At 39.0% G+C, this 19457-nt stretch overlaps 1 protein-coding gene across 1 annotated transcript in view; it reads right to left on the bottom strand.

Moving 5' to 3' along the window:
* MACROD2 (mono-ADP ribosylhydrolase 2) overlaps positions 1-19457 on the bottom strand; it is a 1971474-nt gene that overhangs the window by 149928 nt on the left and 1802089 nt on the right. Inside the window, exons 9-10 of the mRNA XM_032351448.1 lie at positions 16388-16469; positions 2396-2440 (exon numbers count right to left, since the gene is read on the bottom strand). Of these exons, the coding sequence (XP_032207339.1) occupies positions 2396-2440; positions 16388-16469 (127 nt within the window). The remainder of the gene's footprint in view (positions 1-2395; positions 2441-16387; positions 16470-19457) is intronic.

The raw sequence follows: 19457 nt of genomic DNA, 5'->3' as shown, positions 1-19457 counted from the left end.
GGTATCAATCTCGTTGTCCAACACCACACTTTGCCAAAGGATACATGAAATGTGTCTAGTCTGAATTGAAACATGAATGTAAAACACACACACACACACACACTTCAAAAACTTAGAATGGGAAAAAGATGTAAAATAATCAGGCTCCTATAATATATTGATTAGTTGTTGAAATGATACTATTTTGGATATTTTATATTACATAAAATAGTATTAAATTAATTTCACTTGTTTCTCTTTATTTTTTCCCATGTGATTACTAGAAAATCTAAAGATAAGCAGGAGCCTCCCATCCTATTTCTACCGGACAGCACTGAATCATAACCTGCCTCAGTTGTACTGCACAGTTCCCCCAACTCTTGCCCATTGTTGTCTGAGGAATACTCCAGACAAACTAACCCCCTGGCACTTTGAGTTTGCTTTCCTGACGGCAAACAATGCTCAGCTGAGGGTCACAGGAACTTTCCTTAGACTGCTGTGGATATTGTAAAGCAATGGCGGGTACCATGGATATACGGGCAGGGAACTGACAAATGTTATTATAGCAGTAATACCTCTTTTGTTTCTGCTCCTGGCTTGTAGACCCTCCCTTGACTTCTCCTGCCCTCTGAATCCACTGCCCTGGGGAGACCAAGGAAACCATAGGACTGAGGCATGTTTGGACCGGAGAAGAAGCTAGAAGCTAGACAGGAGTTATGATCGCTGCTCCTGTGAGCTGTTACAAAGAAAAGACCTGCTGGTATCTTTCCACGAAGACAGTGGGAAATCAGGGGAGGAAGAGAGATTTAACCAGGAGAAAGGACCATTTTAATCAAACCTTGACTAACAGAGATCATTTACCTCAGAATTTAAATTGCTCCCTGTTAATGGAGCTGCTCAGACTGAGGTTGTCGATGATTAATGGATGGAGTTCTGGCATCGAATAGCAGGTTACACAAAATTAGGACCTCTGAGATATCGATTTTAATTTTTGAAACCTGGCCCCATCTCATACCTAGAACAGTGTGCTTGCCAAAATGGGGAACATGGAGTATTTATACTATGGAATTAAGTTCTATACCCTTCCAATAACTAGAGGAGAAACAAAGAAGTGATAATTTTCATGTTTACTAAGATCCAAGAAACATTTCAGGTATATCTCCTTTAATTCCCAAACAAGACTATATGGTAACATTTATTGACCAAAGAGGTATAAACTAAGGCCTATAGAGAAAACTTTTACCTAAAGTCCACAAATGGAGGAGCTGGGATTGAATTTAGGCCTATTGATTTCATGAATTCATTAACAAGCACATACCGAGTGGCTCCCTTAGGCCAGATCCAATGTTTGCAACCACTAGATTTCCCTCATCAAACACTGGTTTTTCTTGAGGAGTAGGCACACATCTTAATTTCTGATAGAAAAATAAATCCTATGTACCAAATATATGTACCAAAGATGGCCACAGCAAGTCTTCAGGTCCCATGTACTTGACGAAAACCTCACTGCTCCCCATCAGGGGACTGAGCCTATTTTCTCTCCCCATGAACCTGGGCAGGCTTCTTAATGACTGTTCCAAAAAGAGTTTTGTGGAAGTCATTCTGTGGGACTCCTGAGGCTGAGGCTTAAAAAGGGTACAGCTCCTGCTGGCTCACTTTGCTGTCTCTAGAGAAACCACTTTGGAGCCTGGCTGCCATGCTGAGAGGAAGCCCAGGTTATTGAAGGAGGCCATGCATAGATGTTTCAGAAAACTGCCCCAGCCAGGGTCTCAGCCGAGAGCCCCAGAGCCAGTATCAATCGCCGGCCAGACATGAGAGTGAACAAATCTTCACAGGATTCCAGCCCCCACCCCCAGCCAGTGGGGCATCCTGATGAGGCCTCAGACCTTGTAGAGCAGCAGGATGAAGTCAGCCCTGCTGTGCTCTGTCTGAATTCCTGACCCACCGAATATATGAGCAGGATGAGCAGATGCTTTAATCACTAAGCTTTGGGGTGATTTGCTACACAGCTCTATTCGTTATAACATCAGGTTCCATTTTTACCTCAGCTTTCAGAAAGCTGAAAGTCTACTGCTTAAATATGCTAATTGTATAAGCCACAAGAGTTAGCACAGCTACTTTCTCATTTTATAACCTTGAGTGTACATTTCTATTTTTTTCTTTTTTGTCTTTTTATGCCAGTATAGCTAACATGCAGGGTTATGTTGGTTTCAGGTGCACAATATAGGGATTCAGCAATTCCTTACAGTACTCAGTGGCCATCAGTACTCAGTGGCCATCAGGATAAGTGTACTCTTAATCCCCTTTACCTATTTTATTAACCTTGCTATGTTTTTCTTTGAAAAAATGTGAGGCGTACATAAACAACACAATGATCTTTGCCTATTCTCTATGAATAAAATCATAAATTTAGTACCTGAATCTTCTTTGATGTCAACACCTTCTTCTTCATTATTATCATCTATTTAAAAAAAAAGAGAAAAGACAAAGAAAAGTTCATACAAAAGCTAGAAACCCCAGAATTCTCCAATCTAATAAAAATGCAAAGGCAAGAAAATACTTATCAGAAACCTGGTAGACCATGCATTTCTATTGTCTTATATTATTATGCTAAATCAGTGTAATGTAATGTAAACAGACATTAGAGCACAATTTTAATACCTAGGGTTTATGCTTCTTTTTAAAAATTGTTAGATATGTCTAACAAAACTATGTATGCAACAATTTGTTTTGCTTTTAAAGTTTCACACAGTCACTTTGGTCATTTCAAAAGGACCCCCCCCCAAAAAAAATCACACACTTTAAATGCTGCATTTTTTGCACCCATGAAAGGGATGGACCCTCGCCTCAAGTATTTAGAAATGTGGGGCTCACCATTTGGGTGTAGGCTGACCCCTGGGTCCAATCCCCACACTGCTCCATGGAAAGTGCTAGTTTGCTATATTTGCAAATCCAAATCTTTAACCAAGCAAATTCAAGTGCCCTTCCCACAGCCCACCCCAGTCCTATCATTCTCACTTGACTCCCCTCATCCCAGTGAAACCCTCTGTAACTGGGCAAGGACCCATGCGTCCACTGTGCTCTGGGTGACATAGTTGCTTTCTGAACTTTTGACCTATCGTCGTTTCTTCTCCGTCACTGTTGCTCACATCCAGGCAATGCTCAATCCTGTCTTCTTTCTTTTTCCTCTCTATTCACATCACTACTACTCAAATCCAGACTTCCTTATTTGGTGATTTCTTAATGTGCTCTTCCAACTCCTTTTACACGTAACTGCCAAAACAATCTTCAAACACAGCTCTGATCCAGTTCACAACTGTTCAGTGACTCCGGTCTGCCTGAAGAGAAAGGTCTAGACTCTTTGGGGTCACACTCAAGGCCAGCAGTACCTGCTCTGACCACTCTTCTCGGTTTCCCCTCCTCTGTCCCACTCATGCTACCACCTTCACTCAAGCCCCGCTCGATTCTGTTTTCTAAGATCTCTGTTAGTTTCCACTACCTGCCTCAGTCCTGGAAGCCATAATGCCTTTCTCCATCTCTGTTCACACTCATCCTTGGAGCTGAGGCACCATAACATCTGCTCCATCCAAGTTTGAGTGAATAGTCTTCTCTTCATTTTAGCTTATTTTTAACACCTTCTGAGTATCAACTTTAAGGACGTTTGGGCTGAGGTCTGCATACAGCTCCTTCACCCACCCATTCATTAGGCATGTGACCATGGAAAAGTTACTGGCCAGTTCTCAGTTTCAGGTTCATCAGCTATAAAGTGGGATAATAATACCTCCTACTAGAGCTGTTTCAAGAATTAAATGAGATAGTATTACATAAAACGTTAGGACACCTACTGAAATATTAATATATATTATATAGTATATAAATATTTATGTTTAAATTTATATATAATATATAAATTTATAAATTATAAATTAAATTGATTTAATTTAAAAATAAAATTATAAATTAATTACATTAATTTATACATATTATATATTACATATTATATATAATGTTATGTATTAGTTATTATTGACACCAAATCATGAGTCTACTTTTTAACATATTTGTCTGGCAGATGCCCATCTCTAGATCATAAATTCTACAAAGTTGAAGACTGTCTTATGTTCCTTTTTTCCCCTGGTACATAACACGATTAATTTTATACATGAAAATCCATGAAGAAATTTCTGCTGAATTAAAATTTTTAATTTTCTCTGATATTTTTAGTCAAATTGGAGAATTTCTGTGTTTATATTTCCTATCTATCTCTTCCATACCAGGGCAACATGGGTCTACATGATGATTTGCAAACAATGATGACTCAGTAAGGATTTGTAATTTCCTCTCGGACATATGCTTTACATCCAATAATTTCTTGGCTAAATTTATTCAATGTGACACTCTTCAAAGTGCTAATTATAAGAGAAGATTATAGATATACCAGTAACTGGGAATGGAAAATGCATTTAATTTGAGGTTTTAGGAAAGTAATTCTTGACAGCCATGGTTAATTTCTGGAGAAGTAAATTTTCTTCCATTCAGATTGTTATAAAATTAGTGATTTTCTATATAACTTATTCCTTTCATCTTTTTCCAAGAATAGAATTTTGGGAGAAAGAATATCTTTCTCTTAGAAATATAATTTTCTAACCAAATCATTTATCAAAATGTTACAAAGTAAACTCTTCATGGATTCTTCCCTGACCTTAATATCTTTAAACAAAATTTTATTTTTCAGAACCATCAAAAATACCTAGAACCATCTCTATGGCAACAGACTTTCTGGAATCTCAGAAAGGAATGAAAAAGAGTTTCCACAGTTCCCCGGGAAAGATAAAGGAAGAGCCAAAGATCCCTTTGCTATGTATATCTGTTTGTCAACTCTGTATATCTGCTTGTCCATGTGGCAAGCACTCATTGGTAACCTTTTGTATGTGTGGCTTTATGTCTGGGGAAATAGAAAATACCAGGTTACACAGGTGTCTAGAAACTTATCATTAGTAAGGAGAGTAAGACATGCAGATACATCTGAACATATAATAGAGAGGAGTCAGTGCACTTACAAATGGGTGACAGGGGAGGGACAGCTGCTACTGGGAAGGGTTTTTGGAAAATGTGACATTAGAGCTGATATTTGAACTTTATAGACTATACTGATAGCATCATCCCTAGAATGTCCCCAGGTGTGGAAGGATCAGACTTGATGTTATTATCCATTTATGCATCCGTTTCACTGATTTATCCATATGGCAGTTAAGAGTATATTCAGGATCTGGATTCAGACTGCTTGGGTTTATTTCCAGGCCAAACCACGTGGAGCTGTGCAGTCTTGGGCAAATTACGCAAACCTACACCTCAGCTTTCTTATCCGAGAAATAGGGATAATAAAAGTACTAACTTTCCAGAGTTGGTAAGACATCCTACATGCAAAGTGCTTACATGGAATGAGCATTCAGTAAATAGTGGCTATTAGTGTTAACGGTGTCTTTATTATCACTACTTTCCCTTTTTAAACAACCATTTACTGACCAACACCGCATGTTGGAACTATGGAAGACCTGGAAGATAGAGCTGACAACCTAGTCCCTCAGAAAGCTCACAAAGAAGTGGAAGCAGCGGTCAGAAGAGGAAGTAACAAATTCTCTGAGGCAAGTAGTCCGAGGTTTTACTGGGAAACAGACAACAAACAGCCAAGTCAGAGAGAAGGTCGATGAAAGATTTCCAGAAGAGCTGAGGCTTCCGTTGAATCCTTAAGGGCGAGTTAGAATTAGCTAGGAGGAAGGAAAGGCTGCAGTGCGTTCTGGGCAGATGTGGGTGCCCTACTTACACCCCCTTGTTCCTTGACATTTTCTTGCTCGCCAGCCCAACTTCCAGCCACCAGCCCCTGGGCCTCTGCCTGAGGGCTTTCTCTGGGCTGCTGGAGACTGCTGGGGAAGTATCAGGGAATTAACACCCCCAAGAGGGCAGCCTTTCACAAGGGACGGCCAGGATTTGCATATAAGTACTCTAGTTCCCTTACTTCTCTAGTGGGCTCATTTGGAAGCTTCTCCCACAGTCCTCCCCTCCCCATCCCAGCCCTGGCTTTGAGCCAATGGTTAATTTCATTTATAATTAGGCCCTACTCTCTTCCTTCTCTTTCCTTTCCCACTCTCCTGCTGGTGATTCTTGGGGTCATCTCGCAAATAAATGACTTCCACTTGAATTCTTGTTTTTGGGTCTGCTTCTGGGGGGATTTAAACTAAAAAAAAAGGGTAACTGGACTGAAACACAGGGAAAAACATTTGTGAAAATACATGGATACAAACAGCCAAGATGCTTTTAAGGAAATAAAACAAGCTTCCGAGTGGCTGAAGGGAGGAGTTACAGGGGGATCTGTGGGTAAACTGTCCTGTTCCAGCTGCATAATGGAGGCTCTTCCTTCCTGGGTATGATGGTCAATCGCATGTGTCAATGTAACTGAGCCATGGAATGCCCAGATATGTGTCACACAGGACTCTTTGGGGGTGTCTGAAAGAAATTTCAGATGGAAAGTAACACTTGATTTGGTAGACACAGTAAAGCAGACACAGTAAAGCCCTTGTAATGTGTGGTGTGGGGGCTCATCCAGTAAGTTTAAGGTTAACCCTCCCACAAGGAAGAGGGTACTATAGTGTTGGGAGAATGGGTTTTTCCTGCCTTTGGACTCAAACTGAAACACCGGCTCTGCCTGGGTCTCAAGCTTGAAAGCATTTGGATCGAAATGACATCACTGGCTCTCCTGGTTCTTAGGTCTTCAGACTCCCACTGGAACTCTGCCATCTGCTCTCCTGGGTCTCTATCTTGCTGACTGCAGGTCTTGGGACCTGGCAGCCTCCATAATTGCATGAGCCAATTCCTTATAATAAATTTATATCTACATCTATATTTATATCTATATCTAAATCTATATTCACTATTGGTTCTCTTTCTCTGGGGAATCCTAACACCTTAGATTGAAGAATTTAAATTTTATCCCGAAAATTACAGGGTTACTAAACAACTTTAAGCAGAAAATGACACACCAGCTTTTGAGAGAGAACATTTTTCATAAGTGAAATTTACTAATAAACTATAAAATGCACGCCTTCATATTTTGGTATTATTTATATTAAAATCCAGCACAGAGTAATTTTGGTCTACAAAGCACCTAATGTGCTGTTACTTATTAATGAAATCCACTTTAGTTCAACATTATTCTATAAAATGTATTCACTTGAGCCATGTTTATGCAGCACATTTCTAGCAAGAATTTTTCTCTAACAAACCCGGGAAACAAAAAAGCAATATATGAAAGAAGAGGATAAGCCTATGGAGATAAGGAGGCATGCCATGCAAAATTTGGAAGCAGTTAAGACACCGATGATAGAGCATGGGCTCAGAGCCGCTGCTCTTTTAACAGTTCTTCAAGCATCATGCTTCTTTGTTAGAGGATGAAAATCAAGTAAAAGGTTCTAAGCCAAAGTTTTACAAATATCATTTCAAAATAGAGGGCAGTCTATCCGGTGGCGTTGTGGCATTGTTCTGGGTGTTCAGAAATGCCGATTCCAGAAAACCTCCCTCCCTTCCTCCTTCCCTTCCTCAACAGAAAGGACCAGTGGCTGAAGCTCCATTTCAACTGGGGCCTCTTTGATGTTTCTTTCTTTCTTTCTTCTTTCCTTCCTTTCCTTCTTTCCCTGCCTTCCCTTCCTCCCTCCCTCCCTCCCTCCCTCCCTTTCTTTCTTTCTCTCTCTCTTTCTTTCTTTCTTGAAGTTAATTTCAGAATGGATGCCAGTTTTATTCACCGCACCCCTCTCTTTCAGATTACCCTGCTGAGTTCTGCACAAAAATTACAAGTCTGACTGGAGTCCTTATTTTGACCACATATGAGTGTGAAGACCAATTGGTTTCCCCAGGAAAACCAGTTTTCAGTAATAGCTTTGTACACCTCAGAAACCCCTTTAAGGATGTGTCTAACCTACTTTGAAGTCTGTAATATCTACTTCACCTGCTTTGACGGAAGACAGAGTTTGTTAGAGGACAGAGCATGCTGTGGATTTTGGAATGACTCGACATGGGTCTTACTCCTTTATCTAGAGTTGCCGTAATGAATGCAGTCTTTTGGAAAGTAGATGGTATAAAAACAGATTATGAAACCCCACAGAACTGTAGTCTAAAGTGTGGTCTTGGACCAACAGCATCATCACCACTTGGGAACTTGTTAGAAATGCAAATTCTTGGGTTCCACTAAAGATCTATCAAAGCAGAAGCTCAGGGGAGGACACTGATACCTTTTTAACAAGCCCTCCAGGAAATGCTCAAGCAAGCTCCAGTTGGAAAACCATTGTTCCAAAGTAATGGTCTTTGGGTGCCGGAGGAAAAGCTTTCAAAAACATTAGATGTCCTACTTTTTCCAGATCCAAGCTGAGCTACTTGGTGATTTCTGGCCAACACTAATGCTGGTGAGGGGTACCCACACCAGATGGTTGCTGGGACTGAGGAATAGTCGTTCTCTTTTTAAGATATATGTTTCCTCCTGTGCTGGAGATCACCCACCTATCACACAGTTATTGTCACCCATGGTTAGGACCCTAAGACTGGCTAAGAGACATGTATGTGGATGGAAACATGCTTCAAAGAGGACTGTGGATTGCATGGAAAAAGAAGTGGGTTATGAAGGAGAAAGTGACCCTTATGGGCTATTAAGGCAGTCTCTCCACTCCCCCAGGAAAAAAAGGATAGGCACCTGAAATACCTTGGTCAAAATTTCTGGGGCATCCACACAAATGGGCAGGTCTGTCAAGCAGACCAGTTATGAAAATCTTGTTGTTGCCTTTTTGTTTTTTCCCCATGTGCTCTTAAGTTCTCTATTTTAAGGCTTAATTCCTTCACAAAGGTGTCTTCTGTATCCTCACCTTTTAAATACTTCATTACTAAGGGCTTCTAGGAGCAATTTACCTTTGTATAGAGAGGAAATATTATTAGCTAAAATACAGGGCTCCAAGCTTTTCAGGATTTCCACGAAGTACGGAAGATGTTGGTAAGCTCATGTCTTCTTGTGAAACTTGACAAAGCAGAAATGCCATGCAAAGAAATGATTGATAAAGGGGACTCCCTTGCAGTGCAGAGCTCTTCCATTAAGTTGAAAACCTTGACCTACAGCATCTAACAAATTGCTAAACCCACTTTCTGCAATGTAATTGATAGGACTAGGAGAAATTAAAAAAAAAAAATCATAAGCCAAAGGTTGTCCCCCTCCACCCCACCCCATCTGGTCCTTGGTCAAGAGGAGCACTCAAATCTCATTAATTTAATAAATCAATAAATAAAAGGCACTGCTTGAAAAAAAAACCTGCATGGTTCTGCTGTTTCTGGCTTGGCAAATGGGGCACATAAAGGCACCCATTACTGAGATATCCAATTTTAGAGAAGAAAGATGGGGTGGGGTAAGGATTTTGAATTTAGTTTTAGATATGTTGTGTTGGAGAGGCCTGGAGATGTCAGCTGGAGATAGCCTGTGCACAGGTGAATATACCAGAGAGGTATATTCCCGGCAGGAAGACAAGTAGAAGACTGAAGTGTCAAAAGGATAAAGGCTGTCCAGTCAAGTAAGACAAGGGCTCCATAGGGTCAAGGGAGTCACGTGACCAAACTCACACTGCTATCAGTAACCATGCTGGACCCATCAAAGAGCTCTCTATGATCTCAACAGTGATAGCTATAACAGGATATTGGAAATCATTATCTCTCTGGATTATGGAGTGAACAGCAGCTGAAGGTGAAAACATCAAAAAGTCATAGCTGAGGGTCCCAGTTAGGGCCACAGATAAAGCAGAATAAAAGCTGGTGGATTTCCTTTATTCCGCTGCTTATTTTGATCTTTATCCTTACCTCTATGTCTTATTAGAAATTATTTCATTCATATACTGTACCTTGAAAAGGGTTTTTGCTCCCCCTGCATTTGCCTCAATATCTTCACCTATGGAACAGAAACCAGTCTACCCAGGACATTTGAAGGGTTTTTTCGGAAGCACCGTGGAGGGGTTTCTGTAAATATGCCCATAGCATGTCCCTTCTCCAAGCTGCACTTTGTCTTGCCTTTGTTTTATCAGAACCTCCTAATGAGATCAAACTCTGCTTAGTCAAGGTTCATGTCCCCAGGTCTTTATGCATTCTGCTGTTTATAAGCATTGGCTACACACACCACACCGTCCCCCTTTTTGAAGGGACAGATTGCTTTCAGTCTACGCCTGCTGCTTGTTCCTTCATTCAGGTTGCTTGGTTACAGCAACACTTCACTGGATTTTCATTGAAGGCAAAATGTGTTTGTAGCTTTTGAGGCCCATCAAGTGGAAATGGTTAGCACCCAGTTCCTAAGAAGGCAGTCAACTCATTTATGTCACATTACAGAGAACATGTCTTGTGTAATTCTAAACATCAATGAGATCCACACATTAAAGGTGCACAAATGTGCCCAAATGTGCCAAGTCACTGTAAATATTCATAATTAAAGAAATTTCTGAATTTTTTTCTTTTTCTACTTTGCAGTTTTTTTCCCCTCTACAACGAATGTGCCATTTGGGGGGAAAAAATGTACAATTCAGACTGGGTAAGCAGGTTTTTGTATGTGTTTCTTTGACTTATGCAAAGACAACTGGTGAATGAGTTTGCTAGTGCTGCTATAATGAACTTCCACACACATAATGGCTTAAAACAACACAAATTTGTCATCTTTCAGTTGTGTGGGTTTGAGGTCTGACCTGGATCTCAGTGGGCTGTCAAGAAGATGTCCGCAGGACAGTGCTCCCTCTGAAGGTTCTTAAGGAGAATCTGTTTCCTTGCTTTTCTGTCTACCAGAGTCTCAGCTCGTGGCTCCTGTTTTCCATCCTCAAAGTTAGTGACCCACATCCCCCTGAATGTTGTTCCATAGCCATATCTCTCACTCTACCTGCTTTTCCTATCTTTGAAGGATCCTTGTAAGGACTCACCCAGGTAATATAGGATAATGTCCCCATCTTTCTGTCAGCTAATTAGCCACCTTCATCTCATCTGCAATCTTATTTCCCCTTTGTAATGTGACCTAACATACTCACAGGTTCTGAGGCTTAAGGCGTCTTTAAGGGAAGGGCATTTTTCTTCCTACCACACTTTGTAAATCAGGAAGCACACTGCTTTGCCTAAAAAGTGTCTTGAGGAGTAGAACTAAGAATAATCCTATCCAGAAATGAGATGATTTCTTATGGGAGCAAGTACATAGGCTTAAAATAAAGGTAATTTTTGAGCTTTTTTAGTTTTCAACTTCACTCTCTAATAAAAAGGATTTTTTTCTTTCTTTTTTACCTTATTCTTTTCTTCCTTCCATCTACCCTTTCCACCTCTCATCTTTCCTTCCTTTCATTCTTTCTATTTCTACATTTCTCTTTCATCTTTCTTTTGTTTCTCTATGGTTCCTCATTGACTTATAAAGGGATAATACCACAAGGACAAATGACAAAATGGGAAACTCCCTGAAACATATATTTGAAAAGAACTAGGAACCTTACTATACAAATCTGTACTACTTTTGTAATAAGAAGTTATATACTTTTTAATTAAGATGGTCACAATAATTAAAATATCTCCTTTTAAAATTATAAGAAAAACATGAAAAAACAAAAAAATTTGTAATAAAAAATAAACATGGATATTTTAAAATCGATGATGTTCGGTCTAGATACCTCTCTGAATATTCATTTACATTTGTTGTTTATTTTATTTGGAATTAGCCCATTACTATGTTTGCACATGATGAAAGTGAAGCATAAAAAGGTTAAGCAACACGCACAAAGTCATACAATTACATGCTGATGAGTGTCAGCATTTCTCAGTTAGGGATCACTAATTGGAGATACGTATTCCACAAATCCTTCCATCTGAACTGCCCTTCCTCTCTATGTTATTTACAGAATCCTTGGCATCACTTCTCTGCTCCTGCTTAACCTTAAAGTACACATTCTTCATGAAACTTGCCACAACTACCCTGGTCCTCAGACATATTTGTCTCAGAATTCCTGAGTACTTTGACCATATCAGTGCTATACTTGATTACTTGCTAGTATTGTCTTCCAATTGTTCTGCATATACTTACCTCTCAAGCATATTATAAGAACAGTATTTTCAATGCAGCAGTGGACAAAGCCTTGGGTATATGGTAGACATATAATAAATTATTTGTTGATTGATGGACAGAAAGGATCATGAATGATGTTGGATGAGAAAAACTTATAAAATCAATGAGAAGAGGAGATGAAGAAGAGGTCAGGTGAACACTTTCTCTTGTTAGATTTAAAAGAGTAAATCCAGATAAAATTTTTAAAAATATCATGCCCATTTGTCAGAAGATACAATTTAAAAAATTATTTTGGAGAAATACTCCCTGAAAAATATAGTTGAGAACCATTGCGATAAACAAATGGAGGCTTTCCTTTAATGTAGGGAGGGGCCTGACAATGGTATTTTTTATTTCCAACATCAGGATTCTTTGATATCATTCCAAAACTGTAAATTTGACATTGTTATTATGAGGTAAATTAATATCCCTAAATTCTCTATTAGAACTTAGATTCTAAAAAAAAAAAAAAATTGACCTCCATATTCCAAATCTGTGAAAAATACACACAATAAATCCTACATACTGAAAAATATAAACCTTTTATATAAAGAACAAAGAGATCTGAGTTGAATCGTACAAATATTATTTGCCATAGGCCATCTAATCGTGTAGTGTAACTATAAATAATTTGCAACCAAAGTGTATGGTAATTCCATAAAGCTGCTACACTAGACTTTCAAAGAAAACATCTGGGAAGGAAAAAGTCAAATATGCTTCACCCACAGCAAGATATAAAACTGTTGGAAAAAAAATTCTTGCTGGTTTCTTTCCTTTATGGTTCCATGATTGCATTTCCATGATGGGCTCTGGTAAGGGTAGAGTTGTGTCCCCCAAAATATTTTGTTCAAGTCCTAACTTCTAATATCTTAGAATGTGACTATATTAGGAGATAGGGTCTTTAAATAGATGATCCCATTAAAATGAGGTTATTAGGGTTGGCCCTAATCCCATATGACTGCTGTCCTTACAAGGAGAGGGAGATTAGGACACAGACATACACAGAGAGAGGACTTCATGAAGATGCAGAGAGAAGAAGGCCATCTGTAAACCAAGCAGAGAGACCTCAGAAGAAACCAATCCCGCTGACCCCTACATGCTGCACTTTGAGCCTCTAGAATTGTGAAAAAATAAATTTCAGTTGATTGAGCTCCCCAGTCTGTGGTGGTTTGTCATGGTAGCTCCAGCAAACTATTATAAGCACTTCACCAGCATACCCTTGTGGTCATGAGTAAGGCCTTTTGGCTTTCCAGTGACCACTTTACTGCTCACCTTCAGGTCAAAGCACTGCAGTGCCTAGATGATGGGGTTGGGATTGATTTTGGTATCCATAATAAAGTACCAATTTGACTCATAGTAGACAGTTCCCATGAGGACATTTACAGGTATGAGAAGAGAAGTGTGTCAGCTCTGAACAATGATGGGCAGCGGATGACATTAGCAATGAGACTTTCTCAGTGCTCCAAATGTATCCTTGAAGTCAAAACCACCCTTTTCTGGAGATGACACTCTGAGGAAGCGAACCTATTATCACTTGTGCAATGACAGATGTTGTTCTCAATTTTGAAATAGAGCTCTGTTGCTTCATAGCCATATGCCTCATTTTCTCAGGTATGCATCATTTTCCATATCAAAAAGGAGGGTTAATATAGTGCCTACTTTCTTAGAGTTAGCCTGAAGATTACTTGACTTTGTCCATGCATTTGGGTGAGAGGAAGCAATCCATAAATGTAGCTTTTACTCCTATCATGAATATTAGGTAGTAGTTTTGCATGTGTTATATCTTGAATGCGATCTAGCCTCACTTGTATATTTTTTAATACATTTTGTCTTAGATTCCTGATTATGAAATGTAAAGACATGGGATTAATAAACCCTAAACTATAGAGATTTTGTTTAATATAAAATGACTTTTTTTCCTAAACTATTATTATTGCACTGGGAAGTGTTAAGAAGACTAGAGATGGTCTAAATAAGCCAGTCTAGGGGGGATATATAGCAAGTCAGAAAAAATATATTCCAATCAAAGATGGTATGGTTATGAATTAACCATAAATTCAAATTATGGACAGATAATGTATATCATCTATATTAGTCGTCACACATTCCATTAAAAGTCACCTTTATTTCATATTGCATATTCAGAATTTATAAGTGGCTGGTGCTTCAGCATCATGGAAATACTCAACAATTTGGAGGAATTTTGACATTTACTTTAAAAATGTGCTTACTATTATAAATAGGCACTGGAAATAATTTCATGAGCATGCTATGATTCAAAGTATTGATATGAAGCTCAAGATGATTTTATTATTATTTCATTTGCTCAAGTACTAAGATGAATGCTGGATTTACTTTGAGTAGCAATATTTCAAATAATTTATTTTCATAATTATTAATACATTCCAGACCACTAAAACTATTCTACTTAGAATAAATGTATAGTATGATTTTTGGCTTTGCACCACTGGAAATATCTGCTGATGGATAGGTTTGTTTTAATATCACTTGATCATACTTATGCAATTATTTTTATCATATGCTAGAGCAAAAAACAGTTTTTATTTTAGAAGACATGAAAATGAAAGTTACATCATAATTTCTATATACTCAAGAAGTCCAAAATGATGAAAGTGTATGAAATCTGCTGTGATATTGACAAGATATGAGAATACTTGCATCGCACACCATGGCAAATCACATTTTTTTCATGAATGAACATTTTCTTTTAAGAATACTTAAAAGTATAAAAAAAGAGAATACATTAAAAATACAGAAATGCAGGCATGGTCCGCTCACTGTGGTTATATAGGAAATAAAGAGAAAGGATGAAACAAAGAGACTGAAACAGAAAAAGAGGCATTGGGTTATGGCGAGAAGAAATTTTTAAATTTAGCTCATACTAACAACTACTTACTGAATCGTCACTAGGTCCTTTACATGCTATAAATTACTGAGTTGCTTAAAAAGATTTTCTTTTAAAGGTAAAAAAAGGAGAGAGGAGAAGGCAAAGGATGGGGGGGGAAGGCCACAATCACAATCCTCTCCTTCATCACATGGGGAGCCTCTTTGAATTTACAACATGTCCTAGTTTCCTAGTTAGGGAAATACTGGAGTTAAAGGCTCCAATTAAATACACTTAGCAGATTCACCTTTCAATGAGAAAACTAGAGAGCAGAACTTCACATGACTCAGGGGAACTTAGTCCACCTTGAACGTTAACACAAAGTTGAACATCAGCACAAAGTTGAACATCTCTAGCCATTTCCTGTGGCTCTTCTTGACAGCTACTGTGTCCTACTCTGATCTTCAGGCAGGGCATCCTGGATTTACATTTACTGGATGTCTTGGACTGGATGCCGAGAGGATGAGTGTGCTGCACTCCCTCCCTCCCACCTGCCAGAGTCACTGGCTACATGGAAAACCTCTTGTCTTCCATGGATATGGAAACCTCAAAAGAAAGCTCTCTCTAAGGCAGGCATCAACAATGCTCCCAGTAGGTTGAAATTTCCTGGAAGCCATTCTTACCATGGCTGAGGAAAGTACCTTGAGCATGTGACTTGAATCGCACCATAAAAATAACTAGGTATTAAACAAGCCCGGAAGAGGAACAATGGGAGGCAATATTCAATTAACCAGGTCAACCAAATTTAATGACACATTCGATCAATGTAAACAAGGCTCTTTAATAGCTGATATTTTTCCTACATTCTCAAATGTGAATTACAATGAATGAGCACCTTTTGCAGATTGCCCTAGGAAGGGCTGCTATCTTCACTGCAATTTGGGCTGAGAAAATTGGGGTGTTAGGTAGAGAAGGCAGGAAATGTTTGAATTCTGGCTATGAATATAAATGGGTTTCTCACAATTTCCAACAAAGTTGTTTAACATGGTGTATCAGAAAGTAGGCACAGGCTTGGACAACTTAGATGTGTGGGGAATAAATCACAGATCCTGTAATTAAGGGCCGGAGGAAGTCTTTAAAAGTCATTTGGTCCAGCCCCTCACTTTTGGTATGAGAAGATGAGACTCAAGAGATGAATTGATCTCCCCAAGACAACACTATGACCTCCTGGGATAGAGAGGTCATGGGCTTAGATTTCCTGTCACCTCTTTGAGTTCTTGAAAATTATGACACAAGTTGCCACAGGTTACTGGTATATGGAGATCATATATGCAACATTTCCTTAAGCTAGGAAATGAAATAGAATATAACCGATGCCTCCACTCCAATCCTCAATTCCAAAGAAAACAAATCTCTTTACTCACCTGCAGGGAAAAACTCGCTCATTTTCTTTTTGTAGATTTTGAAGTCAACTTCTAAGAAGACACAGAAGATGATCCGATCCACCTAGAGGCAAACAATAAACACTCAAAGTGAAAGGAAATATGGTGACCTTGGAATATAAGAAATATTCCAGAACATGGTTTTGGAGCTAAAACCAGATGGAAAAGCCTCCTGTAGATTGTTGGTACTCTACTGCTAACTGTGTGACAGTGTTGAGTGAAGTTCAAGTGTGCGTGTTAGTTGGGGTGTGTGTGTGCATTCTTTATGTAAATAAGCCCATGGGCTCTTTGGTGGAAAGATGTTATATAAATCAAATAGGAAATAATAAATGACAATAAGCCACTTTGCAGCAAGCCATAAATAAGATCGGAGATTCTGACAGGATACCTGGACTTTATGTCCTATAAAATAACCATACGAGAGGTGTATAGCAGAATGACAATAAAGTATGTCAGTAAACAAAGAGCTCTTTGTCCTACCCATCTTAGACAAATTTATCAAACCTGTTAGTATTTGAACACAGCCTAAAAAGCTTCTTGCAGTTTAATTTGCATGAAAGTCCCTTGCTTTTAACTTAACATACTCAGAAATGCAACAGAAGTAAAATATAATTAGTTGACAGAGACATGAGGTCAATCGAACTTTAACATAGTAGATATTACTGAGTAAGTTAGTGTCACCTCAAAAGCAAACAGGTGTGTCATCCCTTTTTCCCGTTTTGGGAGAGCTTCTCTACATAAGGTGTTTCTTTGAGACCTTCGGAGAGTAGTACAGTAAACAGAGAAGAGAGATGGAGTGTATCTAATAGCTAGCTCACAGTGACCCCATTTCAAGTCTTTAAAATAAACATTCCTTTAGTCGCTCTATTTTTACAATCTACAAAAACTTAAAAATTACCCAATCTATCAAATGGCAACTGGTAATTGAATAGAATGTCAAGCTAGGCATTTCTCAGGGCAACAGGGAATAGAAGTGGGGTGCGCACGTGGCAGGACATGAATGAACCCAAATGGATGTCATCTACCCAGCCCTGCAGCTCTCCCAACCTGTGGAAAACAGATTCACACTAGGGAAGTTCAAAGTGCCCAGCAGGAGAGGGATGGTCGGGCAGGGAGGGCTAGGACACAAGGAATGGTCAAGGCTCCCCACTGGAAGCTCAGAGACGTGGCTCCCTGCTCTCTGCACAGGTCCAGATAGGCTGCCTCCCAGACAGTCGCTGGACCCCCTCACTCTCATCACCAAATACCATGCAGCCCCAGTAATCCTCCCCAGGAAAGGTGGATTATAAGAGAAAGCATCTGGCCTTCAGATATGGAAGAACTGGGTTGCAAATAAACCTTATTTTCTTTTCCCTATATTCACTTGAGTTTCTGGTGTCCAGTCCTTTCTGCATATCATTAACATTTTCTACAAATGCAAAAGCTGTCACCATCAATTCACTCTTCGGGTGAAATACAAATTTAGTTGAATAAATGATTAGCTATCTGTGCAATACTGAATGCTTGTCTTTGCTCTCCTTATGGTGTGTTTATGCCCGGTAGCTAAAGATAAAAATCACAATGATGGAGCAATAGAAACTAGGTACAAAAAATGTCTTCTCTATAATACCATTTGTACAAGTTTTTAAAGCACAAAGATAAAAAAGTGTAGGGATTCATTCATAAGCATTGATATACAGAAACACACCTAGAAATGTCACACATGAACTTCAGAAAAGAGATTTGAGAAAAATCTAGCAAATGAGTAAAAGCTATTAACTATGGGTGTAGGTACACGGTATATTATTTTCTATACTTTTCTGTGTATTTTTCAAATAATAATTTGAATAATTCTCTTTATAATTAAAAGTCCTAACACCAAAAATAATACTCTGTGTTAGACATATTCTTCTCTCTGGCTGTATTAAACCATTTGTAATTCCCAAACACCATAATTATTCATATTTCTGTACCTATGATGGTTGACTTTTTTTCCAGGTTTCAAATGGTCAGATTATTTCTAAAGCTACCTAATCGAGATCAAAATCAATACAAGAAAATTTGATTCAAAGCAGATCTAAGGAGACCAAACTGGACGGTCTCATTTTTACTCACGTCTCCCTATCTTAATGGTCACTCAAGTAGAAGTTAACGGGATTTTAAAAAGCACTCCCGTTGCCTGCGTGTCTGTTTGCAGGGGGGAGGGTTAGTGATAGTAATGCTACTCATTGCTGTTAAGGAACTCTCAACCATCACAGAAACTAAATACAGATTTCTTAAATATTGTAAAGAACTTTAATCCACCTTTTAGCATTTTAGGCTTTGTTACCATGGAAATAGTATGAGTCCAAAATTTAGCAGCCTGATTTATTTTCCCAGAGAGTAGATGAATGCTGGGGGGAAAGTACTTTTATTTTAAACTAATTGAGTGGCCCATTTCCCTGCCCTGACCCTGAGGCATCACACTGAAATTATCTTGGAAGCAAATCAAATCTAAGAATTAACCCTCACTTGCCAAGTACTTTCACGTATGCATATGTGAATATATTTATAGATGTGTGTATACACTTACTCTCTGGGGTTATTGTTGGAAAAGAGCTCCATTAGTTGACAAGCTCTGTGTTTATAAACTCATAATGGATATTGATCACTGCTTGTGGTAGATGCTATTTTCCAAGATGGCATGCAATGAGATACCCCGTCCCTCAGACTCTTTTAAAATGTAACGCTGATACTCCTCTCATTGAGAAATGGGATCTATAATTCCTCCCCTTAAATCTAGGCTTGTCTGTAACTCTGGCAGAAATACTATGTGACTTTCAAGTCCATGTCACGAAACATGATACAGTTTCTGGCTGGTCCTTTGGGGAGGGTTGCTCTTGCACCCAACCTTCACGCCATGAGGAAGCAGAGAGACAACATGGAGAACCCATTTGTTCAAGTTCTAGCCAATAGCCTAGCTGAAAGTGAGTAGCCTCTTGAAGATTTCACCTTCTGGTTTTTGAACGACCCCGGCTGGTGCCACATGGAACAGAGATCAGCTGTTCCCACTGAACTCTGCCCAAATTTTAGA

Source organism: Mustela erminea, chromosome 7 (assembly GCF_009829155.1).
Source record: "Mustela erminea isolate mMusErm1 chromosome 7, mMusErm1.Pri, whole genome shotgun sequence".
Classification (NCBI taxonomy): Eukaryota; Metazoa; Chordata; class Mammalia; order Carnivora; family Mustelidae; genus Mustela; species Mustela erminea.
Note: the sequence above shows the minus strand (reverse complement) of the source record. Positions and strands in the feature narration are given on the sequence as shown.